The sequence below is a fragment of the Physella acuta genome, unplaced genomic scaffold, assembly GCF_028476545.2.
Source record: "Physella acuta isolate Inbredline_101_S28 unplaced genomic scaffold, ASM2847654v3 ptg000607l, whole genome shotgun sequence".
In the NCBI taxonomy this organism is placed as follows: Eukaryota; Metazoa; Mollusca; class Gastropoda; family Physidae; genus Physella; species Physella acuta.
This window is the reverse complement of record NW_026732126.1, coordinates 793,907-818,070: the sequence shown is the minus strand read 5'-3', so window position 1 is coordinate 818,070 and position 24,164 is coordinate 793,907. Positions and strand designations below refer to the sequence as shown.

Below are 24,164 nucleotides of genomic sequence, written 5' to 3'. Positions count from 1 at the left end.
ACCAAATAGCCGTAACCCGCAACACGCAAACCATAGCCCGAATTCCGTAACCCAGAAACAATAACCGTCAAACTGTTTTCCGCAATGGTAATCCGTAAACCCGTACTTTGTAACCCGTACGCCATTACCCGTAACCAGAAACCCGTCACCCAAATTCCGTCACCCGAATTCCGTAACCGTCAAACCGTAGCTCGTAATCCGTAACCGGTAATTCTTTACCCGTATTTCGTAACCCGAACACCGTAACCAGTAAACCGTAACACGTTTACCGAAAAACCGTAACTGTCATTCCATAACTTGTAAACCGTAATCCGTAACAGGCAACACGTTTACCGAAAAACCGTAACTGTCATTCCGTAACTCGTAAACCGTAACCCGTAACCGAATATTCGTAAACACGTAACTCGAAAACTGTAACCCAATATCCGTAACCCGTAACCCGCAAATCTGTTGCCAGAGAACCGTAACCCGTAACCCAAAAACCGTAACCGTCAAACCGCTTTCCGTGAACGGTAATCCGTAAACCCCACCTGCAAACCGTAGATCGAATTCCGGAACCCGCAAACCGTAGCCCGAATACCGTACCCCGAAACCCAAAAACTGTAACCGTCAAACTTTTTTTCGCTTTGCAATCCGTAAACCGTACTTTGTAACCCGTACACCGTAACCCGTAACACGTTTACCGAAAAACCGTAACTGTCATTCCGTAACTCGTAAACCGTAACCCGTAAACGAATACCCGTAGCCCGAATAACGTAACCCGTCACCCGCAAACCTGTAGCGCCAAAAACCGTAACTGTCATACCGTAACTCATAAACCGTTACCCGTTACCAAATAACCGTAACCCGCAACACGCAAACCATAGCTCGAATTCCGTAACCAAAAAACCGTAACCGTCAAAACTGTTTTCAGCAATGGTAATCCGTAACCCGTATTTCGTAACCGTACACCATAACTCGTAATCCGTAAACCGTAAACCGTAAACCGTCAACCGTCAACCGTCAACCGTCAACCGTCAACCTTCAACCGTCAACCGTCAACCGTCAACCGTCAACCGTCAACCGTCAACCGTCAACCGTCAACCGTCAACCGTCAACCGTCAACCGTCAACCGTCAACCGTCAACCGTCAACCGTCAACCGTCCACCGTCAACCGTCCACCGTCCACCGTCAACCGTCCACCGTCAACCGTCAACCGTCAACCGTCAACCGTCAACCGTCAACCGTCAACCGTCAACCGTCAACCGTCATCCGTCCACCGTCCACCGTCCACCGTCCACCGTCAACCGTCCACCGTCCACCGTCCACCGTCCACCGTCCACCGTCAACCGTCAACCGTAAATCGTAAACCGTAAACCGTAACACGTTTATCGAAAAACCGTAACTGTCATTCCGTAACTTGTAAACCGTAAACCGTAAAAGGCAACACGTTTACCGAAAAACCGTAACTGTCATTCCGTAACTCGTAAACCTTAACCCGAAGCCCGAATACCGTAACCCGTCACATGCAAACCTGTCGCTCGAGAACCTTAATCCGTAACCAAAAAACCGTAACCGTTAAACCGTTTTCCGTGAATGGTAATCCGTTACCCATACTTCGTAACCCGAACACCGTAACCCGTACACTGTAACCCGAAACACGTTTACCGAAACACCGTAACAGTCCTTCCGTAATTCGTTAACCGTAACGCGTAGCCCGAATACCGTAACCTGTCACGCGCAAACCCGTAGCTCGAATACCGTAAACCGTAAACCGTAAACCCTAAACCGTAAACCGTAGCTCGAATACCGTAAACCGTAAACCGTAAACCGTAAACCGTAAACCGTAAACAGTAAACCGTAAACCGTAAACAGTAAACCGTAAACCGTAACCCGCAAACCGTAGCTCGAATACCGTAACCCGAAAACCGAAAACCGTAACCCGCAAACCGTAGCTCGAATACCGTAACCCGCACACCGTAGCTCGAAAACCGTAACCCGCACACCGTAGCTCGAACACCGTAATCCGCACACCGTAGATCGAACACCGTAACCCGCACACCATAGCTCGAACACCGTAACCCGCACACCGTAGCTCGAACACCGTAACCCGCACACCGTAACCCGCACACCGTAGCTCGAACACCGTAACCCGCACACCGTAGCTCGAACACCGTAACCCGCACACCGTAGCTCGAACACCGTAACCCGCACACCGTAGCTCGAACACCGTAACCCGCACACCGTAGCTCAAACACCGTAACCCGCACACCGTAGCTCGAACACCGTAACCCGCACACCGTCGCCCGAACACCGTAGCCCGCACACCGTCGCCCGAACACCGTAGCCCGCACACCGTAGCTCGAATACCGTCACCCGCACACCGTAGCTCAAATACCGTAACCCGCACACCGTAGCTCGAATACCGTAACCCGCACACCGTAGCTCGAATACCGTCGCCCGCACCCCGTAGCTCGAATACCGTCACCCGCACCCCGTAGCTCGAATACCGTCACCCGCACCCCGTAGCTCGAATACCGTCACCCGCACACCGTAGCTCGAATACCGTCACCCGCACCCCTTAGCTCGAATACCATCACCCGCAGCCCGTAGCTCGAATACCGTCACTCGCACACCGTAGCTCGAATACCGTCACCCGCACACCGTAGCTCGAATACCGTCACCCGCACACCGTAGCTCGAATACCGTCGCCCGCACACCGTTGCTCGAATACCGTCACCCGCACACCGTAGCCCCAATACCGTAGCACGCACACCGTCGCCCGAACAACGTAGCCCGCACAACGTCGCCCGAAAACCGTAGCCCGCACACCGTCGCCCGAACACCGTAGCCCGCACACCGTCGCCCGAACACCGTAGCCCGCACACCGTCGCCCGAACACCGTAGCCCGCACACCGTCGCCCGAACACCGTATCCCGCACACCGTCGCCCGAACACCGTAGCCCGCACACCGTCGCCCGAACACCGTAGCCCGCACACCGTCGCCCGAACACCGTAGCCCGCACACCGTCGCCCGAACACCGTAGCCCGCACACCGTCGTCCGAACACCGTAGCCCGCACACCGTCGCCCGAACACCGTAGCCCGCACACCGACGCCCGAACACCGTAGCCCGCACACCGTCGCGCGAACACCGTAGCCCGCACACCGTCGCCCGAACACCGTAGCCCGCACACCGTCGCCCGAACACCGTAGCCCGCACACCATCGCCCGAACACCGTAGCCCGCACACCGTCGCCCGAACACCGTAGCCCGCACACCGTCGCCTGAACACCGTAGCCCGCACACCGTCGCCCGAACACCGTAGCCCGCACACCGTCGCCAGAACACCGTAGCCCGCACACCGTCGCCCGAACACCGTAGCCCGCACACCGTCGCCCGAACACCGTAGCCCGCACACCGTCGCCCGAACACCGTAGCCCGCACACCGTCGCCCGAACACCGTAGCCCGCACACCGTAGCCCGCACACCGTCGCCCGAACACCGTAGCCCGCACACCGTCGCCCGAACACCGTAGCCCGCACACCGTCGCCCGAACACCGTAGCCCGCACACCGTCGCCCGAACACCGTAGCCCGCACACCGTCGCCCGAACACCGTAGCCCGCACACCGTCGCCCGAACACCGTAGCCCGCACACCGTCGCCCGAACACCGTAGCCCGCACACCGTCGCCCGAACACCGTAGCCCGCACACCGTCGCCCGAACACCGTAGCCCGCACACCGTCGCCCGAACACCGTAGCCCGCACACCGTCGCCCGAACACCGTAGCCCGCACACCGTCGCCCGAACACCGTAGCCCGCACACCGTCGCCCGAACACCGTAGCCCGCACACCGTCGCCCGAACACCGTAGCCCGAAAACCGTCGCCCGCACACCGTAGCCCGAAAACCGTCGCCCGCACACCGTCGCCCGAACACCGTAGCCTGCACACCGTCGCCCACACACCGTCGCCCGAACACCGTAGCCCGAAAACCGTCGCCCGCACACCGTCGCCCGAACACCGTAGCCCGCACACCGTGGCCCGCACACCGTCGCCCGAACACCGTAGCCCGTACACCGTCGCCCGAACACCGTAGCCCGCACACCGTCGCCCGAACACCGTAGCCCGCACACCGTCGCCCGAACACCGTAGCCCGCACACCGTCGCCCGAACACCGTAGCCCGCACACCGTCGCCCGAACACCGTAGCCCGCACACCGTCGCCCGAACACCTAAGCTCGCACACCGTCGCCCGAACACCGTAGCCCGCACACCGTCGCCCGAACACCGTAGCCCGCACACCGTCGCCCGAACTCCGTAGCCCGCACACCGTCGCCCGAACACCGTAGCCCGCACACCGTCGCCCGAACACCGTAGCCCGCACACCGTCGCCCGAACACCGTTGCCCGCACACCGTCGCCCGAACACCGTAGCCCGCACACCGTCGCCCGAACACCGTCGCCCGAACACCGTAGCCCGCACACCGTCGCCCGAACACCGTAGCCCGCACACCGTCGCCCGAACACCGTAGCCCGCACACCGTCGCCCGAACACCGTCGCCCGCTCACCGTCGCCCGAACACCGTCGCCCGCACACCGTCGCCCGCACACCGTCGCCCGAACACCGTAGCCCGCACACCGTCGCCCTCACACCGTAGCCCGCACACCGTCGCCCGAACACCGTAGCCCGCATACCTTCGCCCGAACACCGTAGCCCGCACACCGTCGCCCGAACACCGTAGCCCGCACACCGTCGCCCGAACACCGTAGCCCGCACACCGTCGCCCGAACACCGTAGCCCGAAAACCGTCGCCCGCACACCGTCGCCCGAACACCGTAGCCCGCACACCGTCGCCCGCACACCGTCGCCCGAACACCGTCGCCCGCACACCGTCGCCCGAACACCGTCGCCCGCACACCGTCGCCCGAACACCGTCGCCCGCACACCGTCGCCCGAACACCGTAGCCCGAAAACCGTCGCCCGCACACCGTCGCCCGAACACCGTAGCCCGCACACCGTCGCCCGCACACCGTCTCCCGAACACCGTCGCCCGCACACCGTCGCCCGAACACCGTCGCCCGCACACCGTCGCCCGAACACCGTCGCCCGCACACCGTCGCCCGAACACCGTAGCCCGCACACCGTCGCCCGAACACCGTAGCCCGCACACCGTCGCCCGAACATCGTCGCCCGCACACCGTCGCCCGAACACCGTCGCCCGCACACCGTCGCCCGAACACCGTCGCCCGCACACCGTCGCCCGAACACCGTCGCCCGCACACCGTAGCTCGAATACCGTCACCCGCAAACCGTAGCTCGAATACCGTAGCCCGCACACCGTCGCTCGAACACCGTAGCCCGCACACCGTCGCTCGAATACCGTAACATGTAACCCGCCAAACGTAAACGGTAACCCGTCACGCGACTGCCATCAGGTGTTAGAGCCTTGTCGTGGCTTGGCAGCTTGTGTATCTCGATGACCCCAAGAACTATACCAGCGGGAGTGTAAACTCCTGGTAGGTTCAACCAAGCTGGGAAGATTTTCGCGGGTAGGGATCAGACCAAAGCTAGCACACTGGTCCTCCAGGTTGGGGGTTGAAGTATAAGGTCAACAACCTTATCTCGTAAAAAAAAATAATTGCTATAGAAACTGCAAGAACACAAAGCCATTTACTCGAGCGTTAAACTTTAAACGTAAAATGTTAAATCTGAAATGTCAAACCTAAAATCTAAAACCTAAAACTTAAAGCGTAACCCGTAAATTGCAAAAACCATAACCAGTAACATGTAATCCGTAACCCAAAACCTTTAAACGTAACCCCTAACCTGCAACTCGTAAACCCGTAAAATGGAATCAGTAAACCAAATAGTAACCCGTTTATTGTAACCTGATACCCGTAACCGCAACCATGCTACCTGTAAACCGGAAACAGTAATCAGTAACCTATAACGCGTAACATTCAACCTGTAACCTGTAAACCAGAAAAAGTAAACCATAAATTGTAATCAGTAATCTGTAACACGCAAACTTTAAGCCTAAAACTTAAAGAATAACCCGTACATTGCAAAAAACCGCAACCTGCAACCTATAACCGGGTAACCGGAAACAGTAAACCATAAACTGTTTTCAGTAATCTGTAATCTGTAACCTGCAACCCGTAACCCGTAAAATGTAAAACCTGAAACCTAAAACTTAAAGCGTAACCCGTAAATTACAAAAGCAGTAACCTGTAACCGGCAATCTGCATCCTGTAAACTAGAAAAAGTAAACCGTAATTGGTAATCCGTAATCTGTACATCGTAAGCCGTACATCGTAACCCGTAATCGGTAACATGTAACTTGAAAACCGTAACCGTCAAAACGTAACCTGTAACCCGTAACTTGCAAACCGAAACTCGAATACCATAACCGTTAACCGTCAAACCGTAAAAATTAACCCGAAAAATTGTAACTGTCATACCGTAATTCGTAAACCATCAACCTTAACCCGTAACCGTACACCCGTAAACACGTAACTCGAAAACAGAGTTTCTTCCAGGCATCTCTTCGGGGGGAGGCAAAGCCCCCCCCCCCCCCCCCCCCCGAAAAATTTTTACCGCCCCCCCCCCCCCCCCCGAACGAAATGAAATTTATATAATTTATATAGAAAATATATACTTTTAACAGTGTCCGCCCCCCCGAAGAAAGTTTACCGCCCCCCCCCCCCCCGGAGAAAAAAGTCTGGAAGAAACACTGCTCGAAAACCGTAGCCGTCAAACCGCAACCCGTAACCCATATCCCGCAAAACGTAACCCGTTTAGCGTCACCCGTAACCCGCTTAACCTAACCAAAAAAGCGTAACAGTCATACCGTAACACCTAACCCATAATACGTAATCCGTAACCCGTATCTCAGAAACCGTAATCTCCAAACAATAACGGTAACCGGTAATACGTAATCCGTACACCGTAACTCGTACATTGTAACCCGTAACCTGTAACCCGCAAACCCTAACTCGTAACCACGCAAACAGTAATCCGTGATCGGTAACCCGAAAAACCGTAACTGTCAAACCAACATATAATGTGAGGGCTGTCATATGTTTTAACATGATGTGTTTGGGCTGTCATATAATGTGTTATGTATTAGATTGTCATATATTGTGTTAACATTGTTAGGGCTTTGATGTGATGTGTTAACATGTGTTTACACATTTCAGTACATAATTAGGACGTCATTACACATCCCTGCATATAATTAGAACGTCATTACACATTACAGCATACAATTAGGACGTAATTAAAACTCACAGCATTCAATTAGAACGTCATTAAACATTCCAGCATACAATAAGAACGTTATTACACATCCCAGGAGAAATGTAATACGTAATTACACATTCCACTATAACATTAGGACGCCATTACACATCCCAGCATACAATTAGGACGCCATTACACATCCCAGCATACAATTAGGACGTCATTACACATCCCAGCATACAATTAGGACCTCATTACACATTCCAGCATGTAAGTAGGACGTCATTCCATATTCTAGCACATAATTAGGACGTCATTACACATTCCAGCTTACAATCAGGATGTCATTACACATCCCAGAAGGAAATTAGGACGTCGTCATACATTTGCCACTTCTTAGGGATATCTTTCTTGAGAACCTAGAGGAAGACTTGGTTCAGTCGGAACTAGATTCTATATTATGTTATTGTGAGTGGTCCTGTGTGGACTACTGATGTAGTGAGTTGCCCTGAAGTGGACTACTTCTAGACTGTTAATATTTTTTTATTCATGCTTTGTATATACCCTTTTTGTTTCTTTCATTGTTGGCTTAATGATGTTTTGTACCTACCCTTTTGTTTTTATTATCCTTCTCATTTGTGCAATTATCTTTTCAGATTTGTTGTTGTCCTATAGGATGTTTTGTCGCTTTTCGTTTTTTTTTTAAATTGGTTCCATTTTTTAAAATAAATTTTATAAACTGTTTGGTTTTTTGTTTTATTTTAGTTAAGGCTAAGGTTAGTATTTTAACCTGATAGTTTAAATTTAAGCCTAGGGATGTAGATTAAGCACCCTCTCCCCATTAAGGGTTTACATCTATTTTAGAATTTAAAAAAAAAACATTTGAGTGGTGTTAAATTCATTTATATTAGTTTAAATTAAGGTATCTGATTTATCCTAGTTCGGTTAAGGACATGGGCGGGTGTACTTTTCGTCATAAATCCACTAAATCATCGATTTCCCACTTTTACTTGATCTATACAGAATAACCATCGTTGAATCTAAAAATGACATTATGACCTTAAAAACAGTATTTATTTATGAAAAACCGGGTTCAATGTAGTGTGTACAGGGTCTTTTGTTTATTTTTTTTGTAAAAATAGCAAGTTTTCGACCTAGAAAAGTACTATTAGGCTTCGCGGAAACCTAATGTGTTTCATATCAATGGAAAGGCCGTGACCTCCTTTCTTTATTTGTTCTAAAATTAAATGACCAATCAAAATACCTATTTTAATGTGATTATTTTTCTACGTCATAAAGTTGTTTATTTTACTCAGTCGGGTTTTTCCGGTATGCAAATTTTTTACCTCAATTTTTTCATTGGCATACAACTGCGGAAGCTAGTTAGCGATTGGTCGTTTCGCTTCGGAAGTAAACATTCCCTTAGTTTCAGCGCGTTGCTAAGTTTGATCTAGTTTCTCTAAGCTTCTGTGAAATACTTACATTATTTTAATATATAATTATTTCAATTAAATATACTATTAACAGTTTAGACTAGTTTGTGTGAATTATCATAAGCAGAGAGACGATTTAATTTGTTTCTCTTTCGATAATGGGTAGAACAAAACACTCGCTAAAAATAGATACACACATCTAACTAATTTACTAAAGCTAGAGCACGTCCGAATGCAACTGATTGCAGCTACCTCTACTCAATCTAGCACTATTCAGACAAGCACTGGTGCAGATGTAATTTACTAAGAAACTGCGGCAATGTAAGACAGTTTTTACAGACAGAAGAAAGCACTGTTACATCTAGTACTGGTAGTGCTAATTGTAAACCACAGCCATGCAGAATTATTGTCGACTGTGATTTGCTTCTTGATGTAATCAATATATTTCCTCGCCCACTGTGATGTAGTGACTACTATTGATGAAAAAAGTGTAAAGGGTTTGCTTCAAGCATGGTGTGGCAGTAATAAAAATGTTGAAAACCGTAAGTATACAACTGCAAAAGAATCCAGAACAAGGCCTTTCACAATAAACAAAGACATTGTCTTATCATAATTGGCTTTAGACATGAGACCATGCAAAATATACTGCTGTTTCTGCGATAGCATAATTTAATTTTGGGCCCAGGCATGCTATGGCATTGCTGTCAAAAGAAGGAAACCATAGTCGAAGACCCAGTGAAGGACGCCAAAAAAGACGCCATGACAACAGCTTTACTACAGCTCTAGGTAAAACAAACAGCGCCAGAAAAAAAGAAAACTAACTGCTGAACAAGCTCAGAAGGAATATATTCAGCAGCACCATACTTCAGGCTATAAATGTGGTCGATTTTAGTGACATACAGCGATAAATTTTCATTTTTTGCAACTTTTTGTTAGTTTTTTGCGTTTTTCTCAGTTTGATGTTTTTTTGTACAATTGTTGAAATAACTTTGTTAAACAAATTAAATTAAAATCACAGTAGAGAAACACGAAGATGTTAAAAAATGTATAGAAATGTTTTAGACAATAATGTCAAATTTGAAATATTTATTTCAATATGACCAGTTCCAGTGCATTGCCACGATCACATCAAGGCATGTCGTAGTATTTAACAAAGATGGCAAACATGTCAGCTATACCCACATCGCCAGTGGTCCAGTTTTCTGCCTGATTCTGTCTGGCGTATTTGAAGACTGGAAATGTGCTGGTTGTCTCCCAGTCACAACTGTAACTGCTTCCAGCTATATCTATAGCGACGAACCAACCTTTGTCATTGGGACATCCATTGTAAATGCTGTTGACAAAGAAGGTTCTCTGTACTGCTTTTACTGGTATATACCCTTCAATTGAGAAGAAGTTAGTGACGTCTGTCTTAATTTGGTTCCACGTAGAAAACTTGACCCTAGCCTTGTTGAACCAGTCCATGTAGGTTGATCCTGAGCCGTCAAACAAAATTTCTTTGACTTTTGTGTAGTTAGAGTACACGATGAAGGCGACTTTCTCTACACGATCCCAGCTGTCGAACACTTCTTTGTTTCTGTAGTGGTTGGAGCAGGGCAGTGGCTCTGTCACCTGTAGAAGATACACTGCTTAACATAATGTAGCCGTGCGAGTTAGGAAAAATTTCGAAATTAAAAATTTGCTTCGTTGCAGCAAAAGATTTGAAATACTGAAAGATGTTTTATTTTAACTATTCTATCCTCGACGATACCACATTTAAACGTAATTAATTTTCAAAGAAGTAACGAAGTTTGAACTAGGTCTTGATTCGACAAATTTCATATACACATCAACGACCTTATATAATAATTTAATACATGTAAATGATTAACAAGGTGTAATTTCTGAGCCTTTTTTTTTCTTACCTGTTTACATCCCGGCTCTACTTCACTTGGTATCCCAGTACCGTTCCGATAGGCGGCAAAAACAGATTTTCCTACGTTAGCTGTGCCACGAAACGCGAGTGTCCATTCTTCTCCTGAAGCTAATTTGGCCTAAAATTATCATACAACTTCAGTTCAATTAATAAAATACACTCTTATTCAATGAGATTGTGTCTTTGTCAGCCTAATCAAAATACATACAGCTATGCCTCAAATATAATTGCATTTGTATGTGAGCGGCTGGGGTGTATTTTTATTATTTGTAACTTAGAAGGCGAATGTATCGTTTCGTTTCATGTCGTAAATTGTTCGTCGTTTTAGTTGTGTTGTCCCGTATTATGGCGCCGCTGTCTCACTGTTTATGTCCCTGGTTATAGCTAGTTTATATATATTTCCTTTATATTGTTGTCATTGTTTATATTTAGTGTCTTTTTATAATATTCTGTTGCATGTTTCGTCGTGTTTGGTTTGTTATCCGTGAATTAGGGACTATTTGTTTACGAGTAGTGTGTGAGGTGTGTGGAAGTCGGTTTCCGGCTTGTTCAACTCTGTCTTTTGTGTGGAAAGCAGCGGTGAAGAGAGCAGGCAGTCTCTCTGGTCATCCAGTGAAAAGAATAGCAAATTCGCACCATCCAGCCTTATTTATTTTGTGTTTGTGTTCGTCGTAGTCCTGGACGAAGTCCGAAATTGGGTGTTTTGTTTGATGTAAAAAGTTTGTTTCGTTCGGTTCTGTTTTGTGTCAGTTTATCTATTCTTTTTTTTAACTTTTGGGTTCCATATTTTGTTGAATAAATCTATATTAGTCATTCTTGATAAATAAATTTTATTAACTGTAAAAGTTTTTTTGTTTTATTTTAGTAGCTTATTATTTAGACTAAGGTTAGGGTTTAACCACTGTGGGTTCTACCACGGTTGCACTGACCGGACAGATTAGTTAGTTAAGCCTAGAAGGGTAGATATTAGGTATCCCCCCCTAGCAGGGCTTACAAATTGGTAGCACGAGTGGGGTCAGTGCTTTAGTCTAGGTAAATTTTTGTCTTTTTTTGATAGGGCTAGGTGTAGCTTAGTTTAATTTTTGTTCTTGATAGGCCCTTTATGGAACCATTTGTGTTTAGTTTTTGTTTAGTGTAGGAACCGTTTGTTGTTTAAAACACCCAATTCGGACGAGATGGCAGAGGTGGCACCAACCATCATCATCGTTCCACCCAGGGAGATCCTCATCAGGAAGTTTCATGGGGACAGCCATGGCTATGAGGTGGACCGGTTCATCAAAGAGGTCCAGTCCCTCTGGAGGGCCAGGGGAAACCTCTCAGTAGAAGAGAGGAAGGACCTCCTCTGGCAGTACCTGGGGGAAGCGGTGAGAGACGAGCTGAGCTGCAGGGGTGATGACCTGCAGCATGACCCAGAAGCCACCCTCAGGCTCCTCAGAGAGGTGTACGGCGAGAAGAGGAGAGTACCGCAGCTCATGGCCCAGTTTCAGATGGTTGTACAGGGCCAACACGAGTCGGTGAGGGCCTACTCGCACCGACTGCACAGGGCCTTCAAGACCCTGGTTACGAGGCAGAGTGCCCTGCAGGTCCCACAGACTGATGCAGGGTTTCTTCGAGACCAGTTTGTGGAAAACCTGAGCCAGGCCACAGTCAGACGCCATCTGCACGAGCTGATTTTCCGGGACCCCAAGATCCCCTTCCTGGCCATACGTGATGCGGCCATTCGATGGTCTGGAGACGAGGACCCTCTTGCTGAACCTGCCTACGTGGCAGCAATAAATGCCAGGCCCATTGAAAAATGTTCGTTCAGGTCCAAGCTGGAGGACAAAGTCAACAGGCTCACAGAGCAGCTTGCTGCTCTGCTGAAGCACTTTACGCGGGACCCCAAATTTTCCAATGTGCGCCAAGCACCTCGCAAGCGCACGGAGGTCCAATCAAAGGGCTGCTTTAACTGTCACCAGAGGGGTCACCTCGCCCGTCATTGCCATAGGGCAAAGAAATATGTGCCCAAAGGGAATCAAGTGACACCGAAGGTATGGCGAGGGGACAAGGTCCTCCGCCCCCGCGAAAGGACTCTGGTGCCTGCCAAGGGTGTACCAACCATTCAGGCGACGGAAGGAGACTCCAGAATGAAGGACGACAAGGTGGTACAGCCATTAGACCAACCTTTTCACCCAGATCCGTCAGTGGTATCAGGCCCAACATCCTGCCTACGCGCCAGCATAACCAGTGTAAAGGTGGACCAATCTGAGGAACTAGAGGCAATGGTTCCACCTAACCCATCCTTAATTAAGGCACCAGGTGGTGGTGCTGGGGCATGCCCCCAGACAGAGTCAAGCAAGAAGGACAAACAGGTCAAAATGGCACCTGTAGCTGAACTGGCCATAGGCGACCTGGTCCTTCTGAGACAACCCCCACTAGGCAGACGCAAAATGGCAGACCTGGACGGCCCGACAGTTTATGTCGTGGTCGAATTACCTCCGATCACCGGCGGGTGTTACGCCATTAAAAAGAAAGATGGCCCTTCTGGCACCCGCCGGGTGGCCAGCACACAGATTAGGAGATATGTGCCTCCCAAGGCTCAACCACCCTCCCCAAGGCCGGTCAAAGTGATACCGCCGGCTACTCCAGGCTACAGCCACATAATTTATAAGGTCCAATTGCCGGGGACCAGAGCAGCCGGTAACCCCACAGTACCTGACATACCTCTGCGTAGGTCGGTCAGGGAGCGCAGAGTCCCTAGTAGGCTAGACTTGTGATTGTGCCCTGTGGGCTGATTTTTTTGACAATGTTTTTTTGTAAAATTTATGATTGTGCCCTGTGGGCTGATTTTTTTGCAAGTTCTTTTGCAAAGTTTTTTGTTTTTTTGTAACATATATGATTATGCCCTGTGGGCTGATTGTCTGGCAAAGATTGTTTTTTTGTAAAATTTATGATTGTGCCCGGAGGGCTGATTTTTTTTGCAAGTTCTTCCTGCAAAGTTTTGTTTTTTTGTAACATTATGATTATGCCCTGTGGGCTGTTTTTTTCAAGTTTGTTAGCTTGCGGTGACCGCAAGCTTTAAGGGGCGTGTATGTGAGCGGCTGGGGTGTATTTTTATTATTTGTAACTTAGAAGGCGAATGTATCGTTTCGTTTCATGTCGTAAATTGTTCGTCGTTTTAGTTGTGTTGTCCCGTATTATGGCGCCGCTGTCTCACTGTTTATGTCCCTGGTTATAGCTAGTTTATATATATTTCCTTTATATTGTTGTCATTGTTTATATTAAGTGTCTTTTTATAATATTCTGTTGCATGTTTCGTCGTGTTTGGTTTGTTATCCGTGAATTAGGGACTATTTGTTTACGAGTAGTGTGTGAGGTGTGTGGAAGTCGGTTTCCGGCTTGTTCAACTCTGTCTTTTGTGTGGAAAGCAGCGGTGAAGAGAGCAGGCAGTCTCTCTGGTCATCCAGTGAAAAGAATAGCAAATTCGCACCATCCAGCCTTATTTATTTTGTGTTTGTGTTCGTCGTAGTCCTGGACGAAGTCCGAAATTGGGTGTTTTGTTTGATGTAAAAAGTTTATTTCGTTCGGTTCTGTTTTGTGTCAGTTTATCTATTCTTTTTTTTAACTTTTGGGTTCCATATTTTGTTGAATAAATCTATATTAGTCATTCTTGATAAATAAATTTTATTAACTGTAAAAGTTTTTTTGTTTTATTTTAGTAGCTTATTATTTAGACTAAGGTTAGGGTTTAACCACTGTGGGTTCTACCACGGTTGCACTGACCGGACAGATTAGTTAGTTAAGCCTAGAAGGGTAGATATTAGGTATCCCCCCCTAGCAGGGCTTACATGTATAGACAAATTTCATTAAAAAAAACGTTTTAATAACAAGCTTGTATGTACTAATGCACTAAAAAGTAGAAAATAAATTATACACTACTATTTAAATAACTATAAAGAAAAGCGTGGGTCTCTTCCTAAACATTAATAAAGGTATCCAATAGGTACTTAAGTGACCCACGCTTTTCTTTATAGTTATTTAAATAGTAGTGTATAATTTATTTTCTACTTTTTAGTGCATTATTACATAAAAGCTTGTTATTAAAACGTTTTAAATGATTTTTTACAAGCTTTTAATTACATTTTTTGCAGTATTAGGACCTATTGTGAAGCAAGCTATAATAAAATGATTTATTCGGTACAGCATACTAATTTTTTTATCTCTTAAAATTTCGGCAAATAGTATCGCCTTCTACCTATCCGCCCCGACCCTATACTATTTTACTGATCGAATAGCGATACAAGAGTCCGTGATATTTATTTCTCTATAATACAGTTATCCAGGCAAGATGTTAGGCAGTCAAGTAAAAGAATCTGACCTCTCACCTTAAGTCTCGAGTTCGAATCCGGCTTCAGTAGACCGTCCCTGAGTCCACCCAACTCTGATTGGTACCTAACTCACGTTAGGGAAAGTAAAGGCTGCTGGGCATAGTGCTGGCCACACTATCTCTTCATATGCCGAGGTCACAGAAACAAGTGAACTCTACTTCACTTTCCCTTTAGACCATTCAGGTTTGAATGGGAAACTTAGTAAACATAATTTAATTACATTTTAAATATATTATCTGTAAAATAATTATTATTTTATCACGATAAGATACGGAAATAATTAATGCATTTGAATAAAATAGAGATTTATTACATTATTTTTTTACCTCTATGTTTTGAAATTTTGTTGCCAGGTGGTTGATTCTGTCATTTAGCTTTGCCAGTAATGGTAGCAAATCAAAATAGGACGAATCGTCGGAATGCGACCCTATGCGAACAAAGTGGTAAAACCAAAGGATTGAACAAAAAACTAAAAATAAACACACCCTTAAGTCTCGTCAGATCACCACTCCCTAAATAAGAGTAAGCGTAACCTATTCAGTATCATAGCTGGGTGGGTCTGGACTTCCGTTATCCAGTTGATAACTTTGGTCGTATAGTTAAGCATTTATAAACGATTTTAATAGTATAAAGTTTACATCTATCTGACATCATGACAACAACGATACAAGCGAGAGACTGAGTTTACCTTTGCAAAGAAGAAAGTCCGCAAAGATCACGACCAGGAATCTCAACAGCTTCATGGTGAATGTCCTTGTCTTGTATCTCCCCTCTACTACATAGCCAGCTGTTTCGGACACTATTGAAACTCGATGGCTGTTTAAATTCATAAATAATTAATTACTGTTTCTAATTAACCACTTTAGATGAATCTATAACTAATTAGACGAAAGTGGATTGTTTGCACAAATCAATTTATCGGCGATGGTGACCGTAAGTCTTTTGGCTTGAGTAATTTCTTAACACTGTTGCATCAAGTAATTGTTTCGTATATGTTGCTTTATTTTTGGAATGCTTATTGTTGTGATTGTGAATGTTTATCATTTTATTACGTTGTATGTGATAGTTTATAATTTCCTTTTACTTTTGTCATAACGGAATGTGTTGTGTAATTTTCCACCACACTATCTAGAACATAGCCATTTATTCCATACTATTCATTCTTGATTTTGAAAATATCAATCTTTTTATATACGTATTTGCTTGACAAAAAGAAATGAAACAAAAATAAAAGTATTTACTTCAATCTGCACTGTTGTACGCTATTCATCCATTTCGCAAAACCATTTGTTTCTTTTGATCAGCACTTCTTAAAGTATTAATTACAAGAACATGTAATGAAAGTACAGTTACGCTGTTTTACTTTTCCTATTTAGTAAATCAAAACGGAGAAAATCAGAGAAGTGTATCGACATATGAATTTCCCAATGCGCTATCGTACGTCCCAACTTTTTGTCTTTAAATATACAATAATATGATTTTTCTTTGCAAGTCAGCACTGGACTTTGGTGAGATGCTCAATGACAATACTTCTATGTATGTATTAGAGGACATTGTACACACTTGAAAGCCAGCAACAAATTCGTGCCCATTCACTTGTCAACTGGGCAAAAAATGAACAAAATGCGGCTTCATCCCGGTAAAAATCAAAGCAATGCCTATCAATACACAAGAAGAACGTCACTTTCTTCTATCCATTTCAGAACATACTACTGTAGAAAAAAGATCATCGAAATAAGATCAGCTACAAATCCCGAGGGTTAGTTATTGCTCACACAAGATCTTACCTCATAAAATATATTTATCTGAACGTTACTTTCCAGATAGCAAGGTCTTAACGTACTCTTAAATATAAAATAATATAGGTCTGCTACGATGCATACACTTAGTCAAGCATATATTATGTTTCATTAATCTAGAGCGACGGATTCATAACCAAACTGCGTCCTCTCTTAATAAAAATAAATTGAGCCTTTAGACGGGTGCCTGGATTAAGTAGTAGATTCTTCCATTAAAACTAAGGATTTATAAAAAGTTAAAAATAAACCCCACCGAATGACTTTTGTATATTAGAATATTTCACAAGCAAGCCGCGTTTTACTTTCTGACCTATTTTCTTTCAACACAAAACAAAATAGTAGTCTTGCTATACTCAAGCCATTTAAATGTTTTTTTTTGTTTTTTTCTAAAGACATAACTTCACTTATTCTGCTAAACATTTATGGAGAAATTCTTTTACTATAAGATACTCATGACAGTAAATATATTCCAAACAAAAAAAAAAAAGATTTAGTGACCTCCGAAAGAGGGTTTTTACAATGTTATTCATAATATTACTACTTCTACTGCTACTTTTACAATTACTACTACAACTATTATTATTCCTCAACACAATGTAATAATTATAATAAATATCATTACTGTCGTGACATCAGCTATCACGAAGTTGTCTTTCGCTTTACCATGGCGCCAGTCTCTAATAAAATGACGTCTCATCTATTTAAAATGGTAATTTTTAAAAATAATTTGTGTGGTGTTAAATTTATTCACATTTGTTTTTGTTTTAATCGAGCTTTCTGATTTATACTAGTTTGGTTAAACAAAATCAAAACAGGAGAATCAACAGCAACACAAGATGTTAACACATCTATAGAAATGTAATAGACAATCGTTAAACTTTTACAGATTTATTTTAGTCTGAAAAATGTAGGGCATTAACCTCACGATATCAAGGCATGTCGTGGTATTTAACAAAGATCGCAAACATGTCAGCTATACCCACATCGCCAGTGTTCCAGTTTTCTGCCTGATTCTGTCTGGCGTATTTGAAGACTGGAAATGTGCTGGTTTTCTCCCAGTCACAAAAGCCTCCAGCTCTATCTATAGCGACGAACCAACCTTTGTCATTTGGACATCCATCGTAAATGCTGTTGACGAAGAAGGTTCTCATCAATGCAACACCTGGCACTATTTGCCCTTCAATTGAGAAGAAGTTAGTGACGTCTGTTTTAATTTGGTTCCATGTAGAAAACTTGACCCTAGTCTTGTCGAACCAGTCCATGTAGGTTGATCTTGAGCCGTCAAACAAAATTTCATGAACTTTTTTGTAATCGGAGTATACAATGAAGGCGACTTTCTCTACACGGTCCCAGTTGTCGAACACTTCTTTGTTTCTGTAGTGGTTGGTGCAGGGCAGTGGCTCTGTCACCTGTAGAAGATAGACTATTTAACATTCTATGGGAGTGAGTGTTGAAAAAACATTGTCTAAAATAGTTATTTGCTTCGTCGCGGTAAAATATCTGAAATTTTATTTGGGATTTTGCGATCCACGACCGTTATATTTTTTGCGATTTAAGTTTTAAAGTGTGTCGATCATGACGTTATTTTTTTATCAGGTTTGCTTTTCTAAATTTTTTAAAATTTTGTGTTAACGGACAATAAGTATTTTAATTGTGGAAAAACAATCGTCGGTTTACACCTTCCTTAGTCGAAATAGCCGTTTTGCAAAATTTATGTATATATACATGAATGTTTGTGTGCCAGATAACTTCATAAATAATAATTCGATCCAATATATCTATAATATAAGCGGCTAGGTAGTGTGCCATTCATTCCGCCAGTCATCACTATAGATTTTGAAACAATAGTAAAACATTACATGTCGTGTGTTTTACTTACATTGCAGTGCCTTATTATACGTAACAGAGTAGGGTTTGTTTAAACAACTACATAAATTTATTGTATGGTGGCCATAGTTTTAACACATTTTAATAACATGAAAAAATAATAAATACACGCACGTTGCTAAAACGTATTCAACGGATGAATGTCAGATATCATTTTTTGTTTAGATTACTAGAAAAAGTGGATACATTTCTATAACAGTAGGGTCGAAAAAACTAATTAGTTAAAATCTTTTAATAGTTATGTCAGGGGAGGTAATTTGAAAATAAATTCAACTCACGCTAATAAAAAAAATGTGAATGCAAAATCTCCAAGAGGGAATTATTGTTGGAATAATAAAATTAGCAAAATGTGAACGCAAAATCTGCAGACGTGTATGAGGACATTATTGTTGGAATATTGTAATTGACATGGATTGATAAAAGGCAATCTTTCATTTATTTTATTCACTGAACGTACTGTTTACTTATTATAATTTTTAATCAACTATTCTGCACTATTATACACGTGTCATCACGTTCATAAGATGCGCAATGGTTTTAGTCCTGTAACTCTATTTTACATTTTAAAAATTTTAAGTACTGAAAGAAAAAATGCATGTGTTGATAAAGTGCAATATGGTAGGTAAAACACGTATATTTTAAACACTGCCTTTTATTTATTTTCTATCTTTCTGTTTGCGGACAAGCTGGGGTTTTTATAGTCGCTCGGACAGGGTGCGATTTGGCGCCACGGACTGGACTGTGAGCACTATGCGTTTATGTTTGCATTTAAGTTGCGTTTATGTTATGAGTGTTGTGTTTGTGTTTTCGTTTGAGTTTTTTTGCGTTTACATTTGTGTTTGTGTATTCATTTGTGTTTTTATTTTGTTTGTTTTTTCTTTTGTGTTTGTGTGTTGCGTTTGTGTTTTCGTTTTCGTTTGTTTGCATTGTGTTTGTTGGCATTGTGTTTGTGTTTTCTGCTGCGTTTGTGTTGTGTTTGTGTTTTCTTTTATGTTTATGTTTGCGTTGTGTTTGCGTTGTGTTTGTGTTGTGTTTAGTTTTGTTCTGTTTACAAGTTGGGACATTTAAAAAAGATTTACCGTGGAGGAGCACGGGTAAGAAGCTAGTACATCTTTAACACTTTAGAGATTTCTGGTTACTGAAAGTTCAACTTTAAACTGTTTTTATGGGAACTTGAATACCATTTTAGTTAGGTGCACGAAAATTCATACTTATCTATCAAATCATATTCCTGGATTTCTTTCAACTCTTTAGAGTACTATGTTTTATGGTTTGATGATTTTATATCATGTTCTCATAAAGCAGCATAATTAAAGAACATTTTGTCACTGTTCATTTTCTTAATAAATGAGGCAATTTGTCATAAATTTATTTATCATTTCTATCGCCCGATTCTACAGGAAATGATCCCTATCTTTTCCGTCATATACGAATATACGAGAAAATTCAGGGGAACTTACTTAATTTTAATTACAAACGATTCTTTATGTTTGAAAAAGGGCATTTTTCACTTAAACAAAGTACTTGATTCTATGAATACCCTATAAAATATCAACGATCAAATATAATAAATCAATACATATAAATGATTAACAAGGTGTAGGTTATATTTTCTAACCTGTTTACATCCCGGCTCCACTTCACTCGGTATCCCAGTGCCGTCCTTATAGGCTTCATAAACAGATTTCCCTATGTAAGCTGTGCCACGAAATGTAAGCGTCCAATCTTCTCCAGAAGCTGACTTTGTCTGAAAAAAATATATTTCAATTACTATGAATAAAGTAGCAATATTAACAGAAAGTGATATTTCAACGCCAAGGGTAGAAAAAGGTACAGAATATAGTCCAAGTAGAGACAGAGCAGTCAAACGTAAAGGGATCCGAACCTACCTATCCACGTGGCACCAAATCGCCTCGCCGTCCATGCATGAAAATTTCATGGCAGACCACTATCATAACTTGTGTATAGAAGACGCGAGCAGACGTGACCTCTGACCCCGAAGGTTCCGACATCCAGCCTCATAAACACAACTAGGACTAGTTTTCGACCTCACAAACGACACACAAGTACAGGGACGATAGTACAGACAAATAGGAGTAGCTTACTATAGCCTAATGGGTAGATTACCTTCTGACATTGACCCTTTGCTGACAGCTGGTTAATTAGTTCAAATGTTTGTTGACAGTTAAAACAAACTGAAGACTCGTCCCCTAACACTGGGAAACAAAAGTCGTACAATTGTTAGAAAGGTTGTGTATAGAGTCTGATAAGGGAATGCACTAATCCAGAATAATACAATGGCATTATGGTAAACACACTGGAACACTTCCAGAACGTAGATTAACTAATGATAATGTTAGTAACATTAGTAAGGTACATAGCTGTATTAAAATTTGTTAAATGATCAAGCTAGATTGCGGTTCTTGTAAGTCTGCATAGGTCTATGTGTATTGATGCCTCATCTTATGTCTATTTGTCTGTCTGTTGGTTGCAAAACTTTTAAAATAGTTATTTAAAAAGAACTTCAGTATAAAATTTAAAGAAATTTTTTTTTAAAGTTATAGATTATTTAAAAGAATAGTTATTTTAAACGTTATCAATATATTTTTTTTCTGATTTTGATGTATTTTAAAGTTGTTTTTTTTTATCATCAATGTTTTTATGCTTGTCTATAGTTTCTCTTTAAAGTAAAAATTATACGCCTATAAACTCGATTCATTTACCTTATTAACATTTTCTAAAATGTGTTTCAATCTTTTCCTAAATGTGTTAATAATATAACTTATTCTCAAATGATTACACATGTTAAATGAGATATATTTATTTAAAGTCAATAAACATAACAATGATATTTAGCAGACGACCAAGCATAATGAAAGCATTCAAGTTACAAAGAGATGGGTTTACCTGTAACAACCAATGTTAAAAACGTCAACAACTTCATTGTGAGCCTCGTCAGTTTAAATCTTGTCTTGAGTGTTTTGGCTAGTTTGTAGTCATTAATGTACTTCACAAAGTTGTCGGTACTGCCTTTTATTCTGGATCGTGGGAAGCAGTAATTAATTAATCAACAATGGCATAGGCGGATACAACTCGATTGGTGTAAAAACAAACTGTATTCGTGTCTTTCATATTTCGTATTTTGTTATAGTTTATTTAAGCCACAACTTAAAATATACCCTTTGTATATCAACTCCCAAAAAATGGAGATTAATTTTAAGTCAATAGTGGTAAATATTGAGATCGATAGCATAAACATCGAAAAGACAGAACCCAACCAAACTTGGCCACTATCCGCCACCGAGCAGTATTTTTATTAGGGTCTGTGAACACAACATGTCTGTTCAAACATAAGTTTATTTCATCGGTAATGACAGTAACATGATCAGCGTCAAATCTTTTGAGAGTCGTGACGATATCAACATCAAGCCTTATAGTAGTCGTGATGATAACAGCATTGTCTTGTGATCAACATCACAGTGTGTAATTTTCGTGATGGTAGCACTATACGATAAACGTCAAAGTTTGTAACAGTCAGTAGAAGATAAAAATATTTTAAAACAAAGCTGAAATGTAAACAGATCTAATGGAAAGTAGCAAGAAAATAACAAGAAAATCGACAATAGACTAGGGTGATTTTTTTTTTTACATGTACTAACATGTAAGTTCTATTTCGATATGATTTATACTAAAAAATAGTAACATAAAACCAGAAAGAGTAGACGTGAGTGAAGCGAAGACAAAATTAACTATGTGAGTACCGCTGAGGTAAAAAACTTGGGCACTTTGTGTGTGATGGTTCTATGAATATTAGGATACCGAAAGAAAGAAATAGACATAAAACAATATGGTATCTAGTTGTATAAATACATACATGAATACAAGCACACACACACACACACACACACATATATATATATATATATATATATATATATATATATATATATATATATATATATATATATATATATATATATATATATCAACTCAAACCCCCATTACAGTTAAAAAGTAAATATTAATAAGGAAATTAATAAATATCAAATAATATTTTCTAGTATAATTTCATTACAAAATAAAATAGATAACAGATACATTAATTTAAAAAAAAGAGTAGTGTTGAAAATCCACTCTCGCAAATCTAAGCAGACACAAAGGAAGTAAAACTCGATAGACAAAGCAATGTCACGATTTGGGTATGATAGTACATACCAAACGAAAATTGTGCAAACAGGTTTTCTTTAAACAAGGTACAGACAGTGTTACTTCCAGACTTTTTTTCTCCGGGGGAGGGGGGGGGGGCGTTATAATTTTTTCGGGGGGGGGGGGTGGGGAAAGGGGGGACTTCGCCCTCCCCCCCCCCCCCCCCCAAGAGATGCCTGGAAGAAACTCTGGGTACAAGCCGCGGAATTATTCCGCAAATGCAAGCATTCATGTTCTGGAAAGCTGGCAACATCAAGGGAAGTTTCTTCTTTCAGTTCAGGAAGGCAACGCCGCAACTCTTGTTCAAGAGATTCGAGATGCTCAGGAATCTCCTCTTTCAAACTTTTATTTATTTTATATTCGTATTCATCTAACACCCTGCAGTTTCTCAAACATGGCAACATTTCCAGGGTTATCTTTACTTCGCCAATGTTACAGCTTGGATAAAACTGCCCCAAGTTTCAGAGACATTGGTCTGTTAGAAGTGGTCGAAATTTCGCTCAGCAGTTTTTATCAATGACGAAGTAAGCACAACAGACAGACAGAGGACGCAAGTTAAATATAAGCTAATAATAAAAGCTTGTAAAATGAAGATGGTAAAGAAGGTGTAAAACAGAGAGCTTTCTTGTGAAAATCTTTTGATTTTTGTGTACTACTACAAAACTGCCTAAAGTTGTTTCTTTTACGTCCGCATGTTTGAAACGTATATGGTTTAATTTGAATGGTCGTCTGCTACCTGGGTTATGAAATTACGTCAACAGTAATTTGGCCGTGAGTGTTCCACTTTTTTAAGTGTCCACTCGCTCACGACGCATGCCCTTGTTATGGAGCACGTCGTCTACCAAACGATTACCTCTGCATTTAGTTGTGGCTAGAATCTTCTAAAGAGTGCAGTCGTGTCCTTGGTATTGAGCTCGCGAAGTAGCAATGGTAATCGTGTGAGCGTGTGGGCAGAACACACATAGGCGGACGCTGAAGCGTAGTAGCAGCACCCGGGCCATCCTAACGGCTCAGCGCCTTGGCGTGGTGGGATGGCTTGTGTGCCCCAATGACCCCAATTTCTATGCCGGTGGGAGCCTAGTGCTCCTGGCAGGTTTAACCTTTGCCGGACAGATCTTCGTGGGTAGGGGCCAGACAAAATGCTGTGCCCTTGTCCATCCAATATTTAAAAAGTTAATTAAATAGTTTTAAAAGGTCAGAAACAAAACATTTCGCAAAAAAAAAATTAAAAAAAAAGTTACGAGACATACACCTGTCAAATTTTTACACTGGTAATTAGGAATCTACGGCAGCAATTCAACATTCAAATAATTAGGCTTATGTAACAGGCAACATT

General features: G+C 42.6%; 2 protein-coding genes across 2 annotated transcripts; both read right to left on the bottom strand.

Annotated features, from left to right (window-relative positions):
* Positions 1-9,725: 9,725 nt before the first annotated feature.
* On the bottom strand, positions 9,726-15,726 carry LOC131947786 (uncharacterized). The gene is made up of 4 exons (XM_059309107.1): positions 15,625-15,726; positions 15,263-15,363; positions 10,559-10,687; positions 9,726-10,265 (listed from the first exon to the last, which is right to left on the bottom strand). Exons 1-4 carry the CDS (start codon positions 15,677-15,679, stop codon positions 9,783-9,785), a joined length of 768 nt encoding a protein of 255 aa, XP_059165090.1. The 5' UTR covers positions 15,680-15,726; the 3' UTR covers positions 9,726-9,782.
* Positions 15,727-17,620: 1,894 nt separating this feature from the next.
* On the bottom strand, positions 17,621-21,638 carry LOC131947787 (uncharacterized). Its single transcript, XM_059309108.1, has 4 exons — positions 21,530-21,638; positions 20,750-20,838; positions 20,241-20,369; positions 17,621-18,144 (listed from the first exon to the last, which is right to left on the bottom strand). The coding sequence occupies exons 1-4, from the start codon at positions 21,564-21,566 to the stop codon at positions 17,665-17,667; spliced, it is 735 nt and encodes a 244-aa protein (XP_059165091.1). The 5' UTR covers positions 21,567-21,638; the 3' UTR covers positions 17,621-17,664.
* Positions 21,639-24,164: the final 2,526 nt, after the last annotated feature.

What these genes read in the sequence shown, in the direction of transcription:
- LOC131947786 (XM_059309107.1), bottom strand. Translation starts at nt 15,679, where the DNA reads ATGAAGCTGTTGAGATTCCTGGTCGTGATCTTTGCGGACTTTCTTCTT. An exon ending in GGACTTTCTTCTTTGCAAAG is followed by an intron (nt 15,364 to 15,624) that starts GTAAACTCAGTC and finishes TTGTTCGCATAG; the next exon opens with GGTCGCATTCCGACGATTCG. An exon ending in TAGAGCCGGGATGTAAACAG is followed by an intron (nt 10,266 to 10,558) that starts GTAAGAAAAAAA and finishes TATCTTCTACAG; the next exon opens with GTGACAGAGCCACTGCCCTG.
- LOC131947787 (XM_059309108.1), bottom strand. Translation starts at nt 21,566, where the DNA reads ATGAAGTTGTTGACGTTTTTAACATTGGTTGTTACAG. An exon ending in CAAAGGGTCAATGTCAGAAG is followed by an intron (nt 20,370 to 20,749) that starts GTAATCTACCCA and finishes TATTTTTTTCAG; the next exon opens with ACAAAGTCAGCTTCTGGAGA. An exon ending in TGGAGCCGGGATGTAAACAG is followed by an intron (nt 18,145 to 20,240) that starts GTTAGAAAATAT and finishes TATCTTCTACAG; the next exon opens with GTGACAGAGCCACTGCCCTG.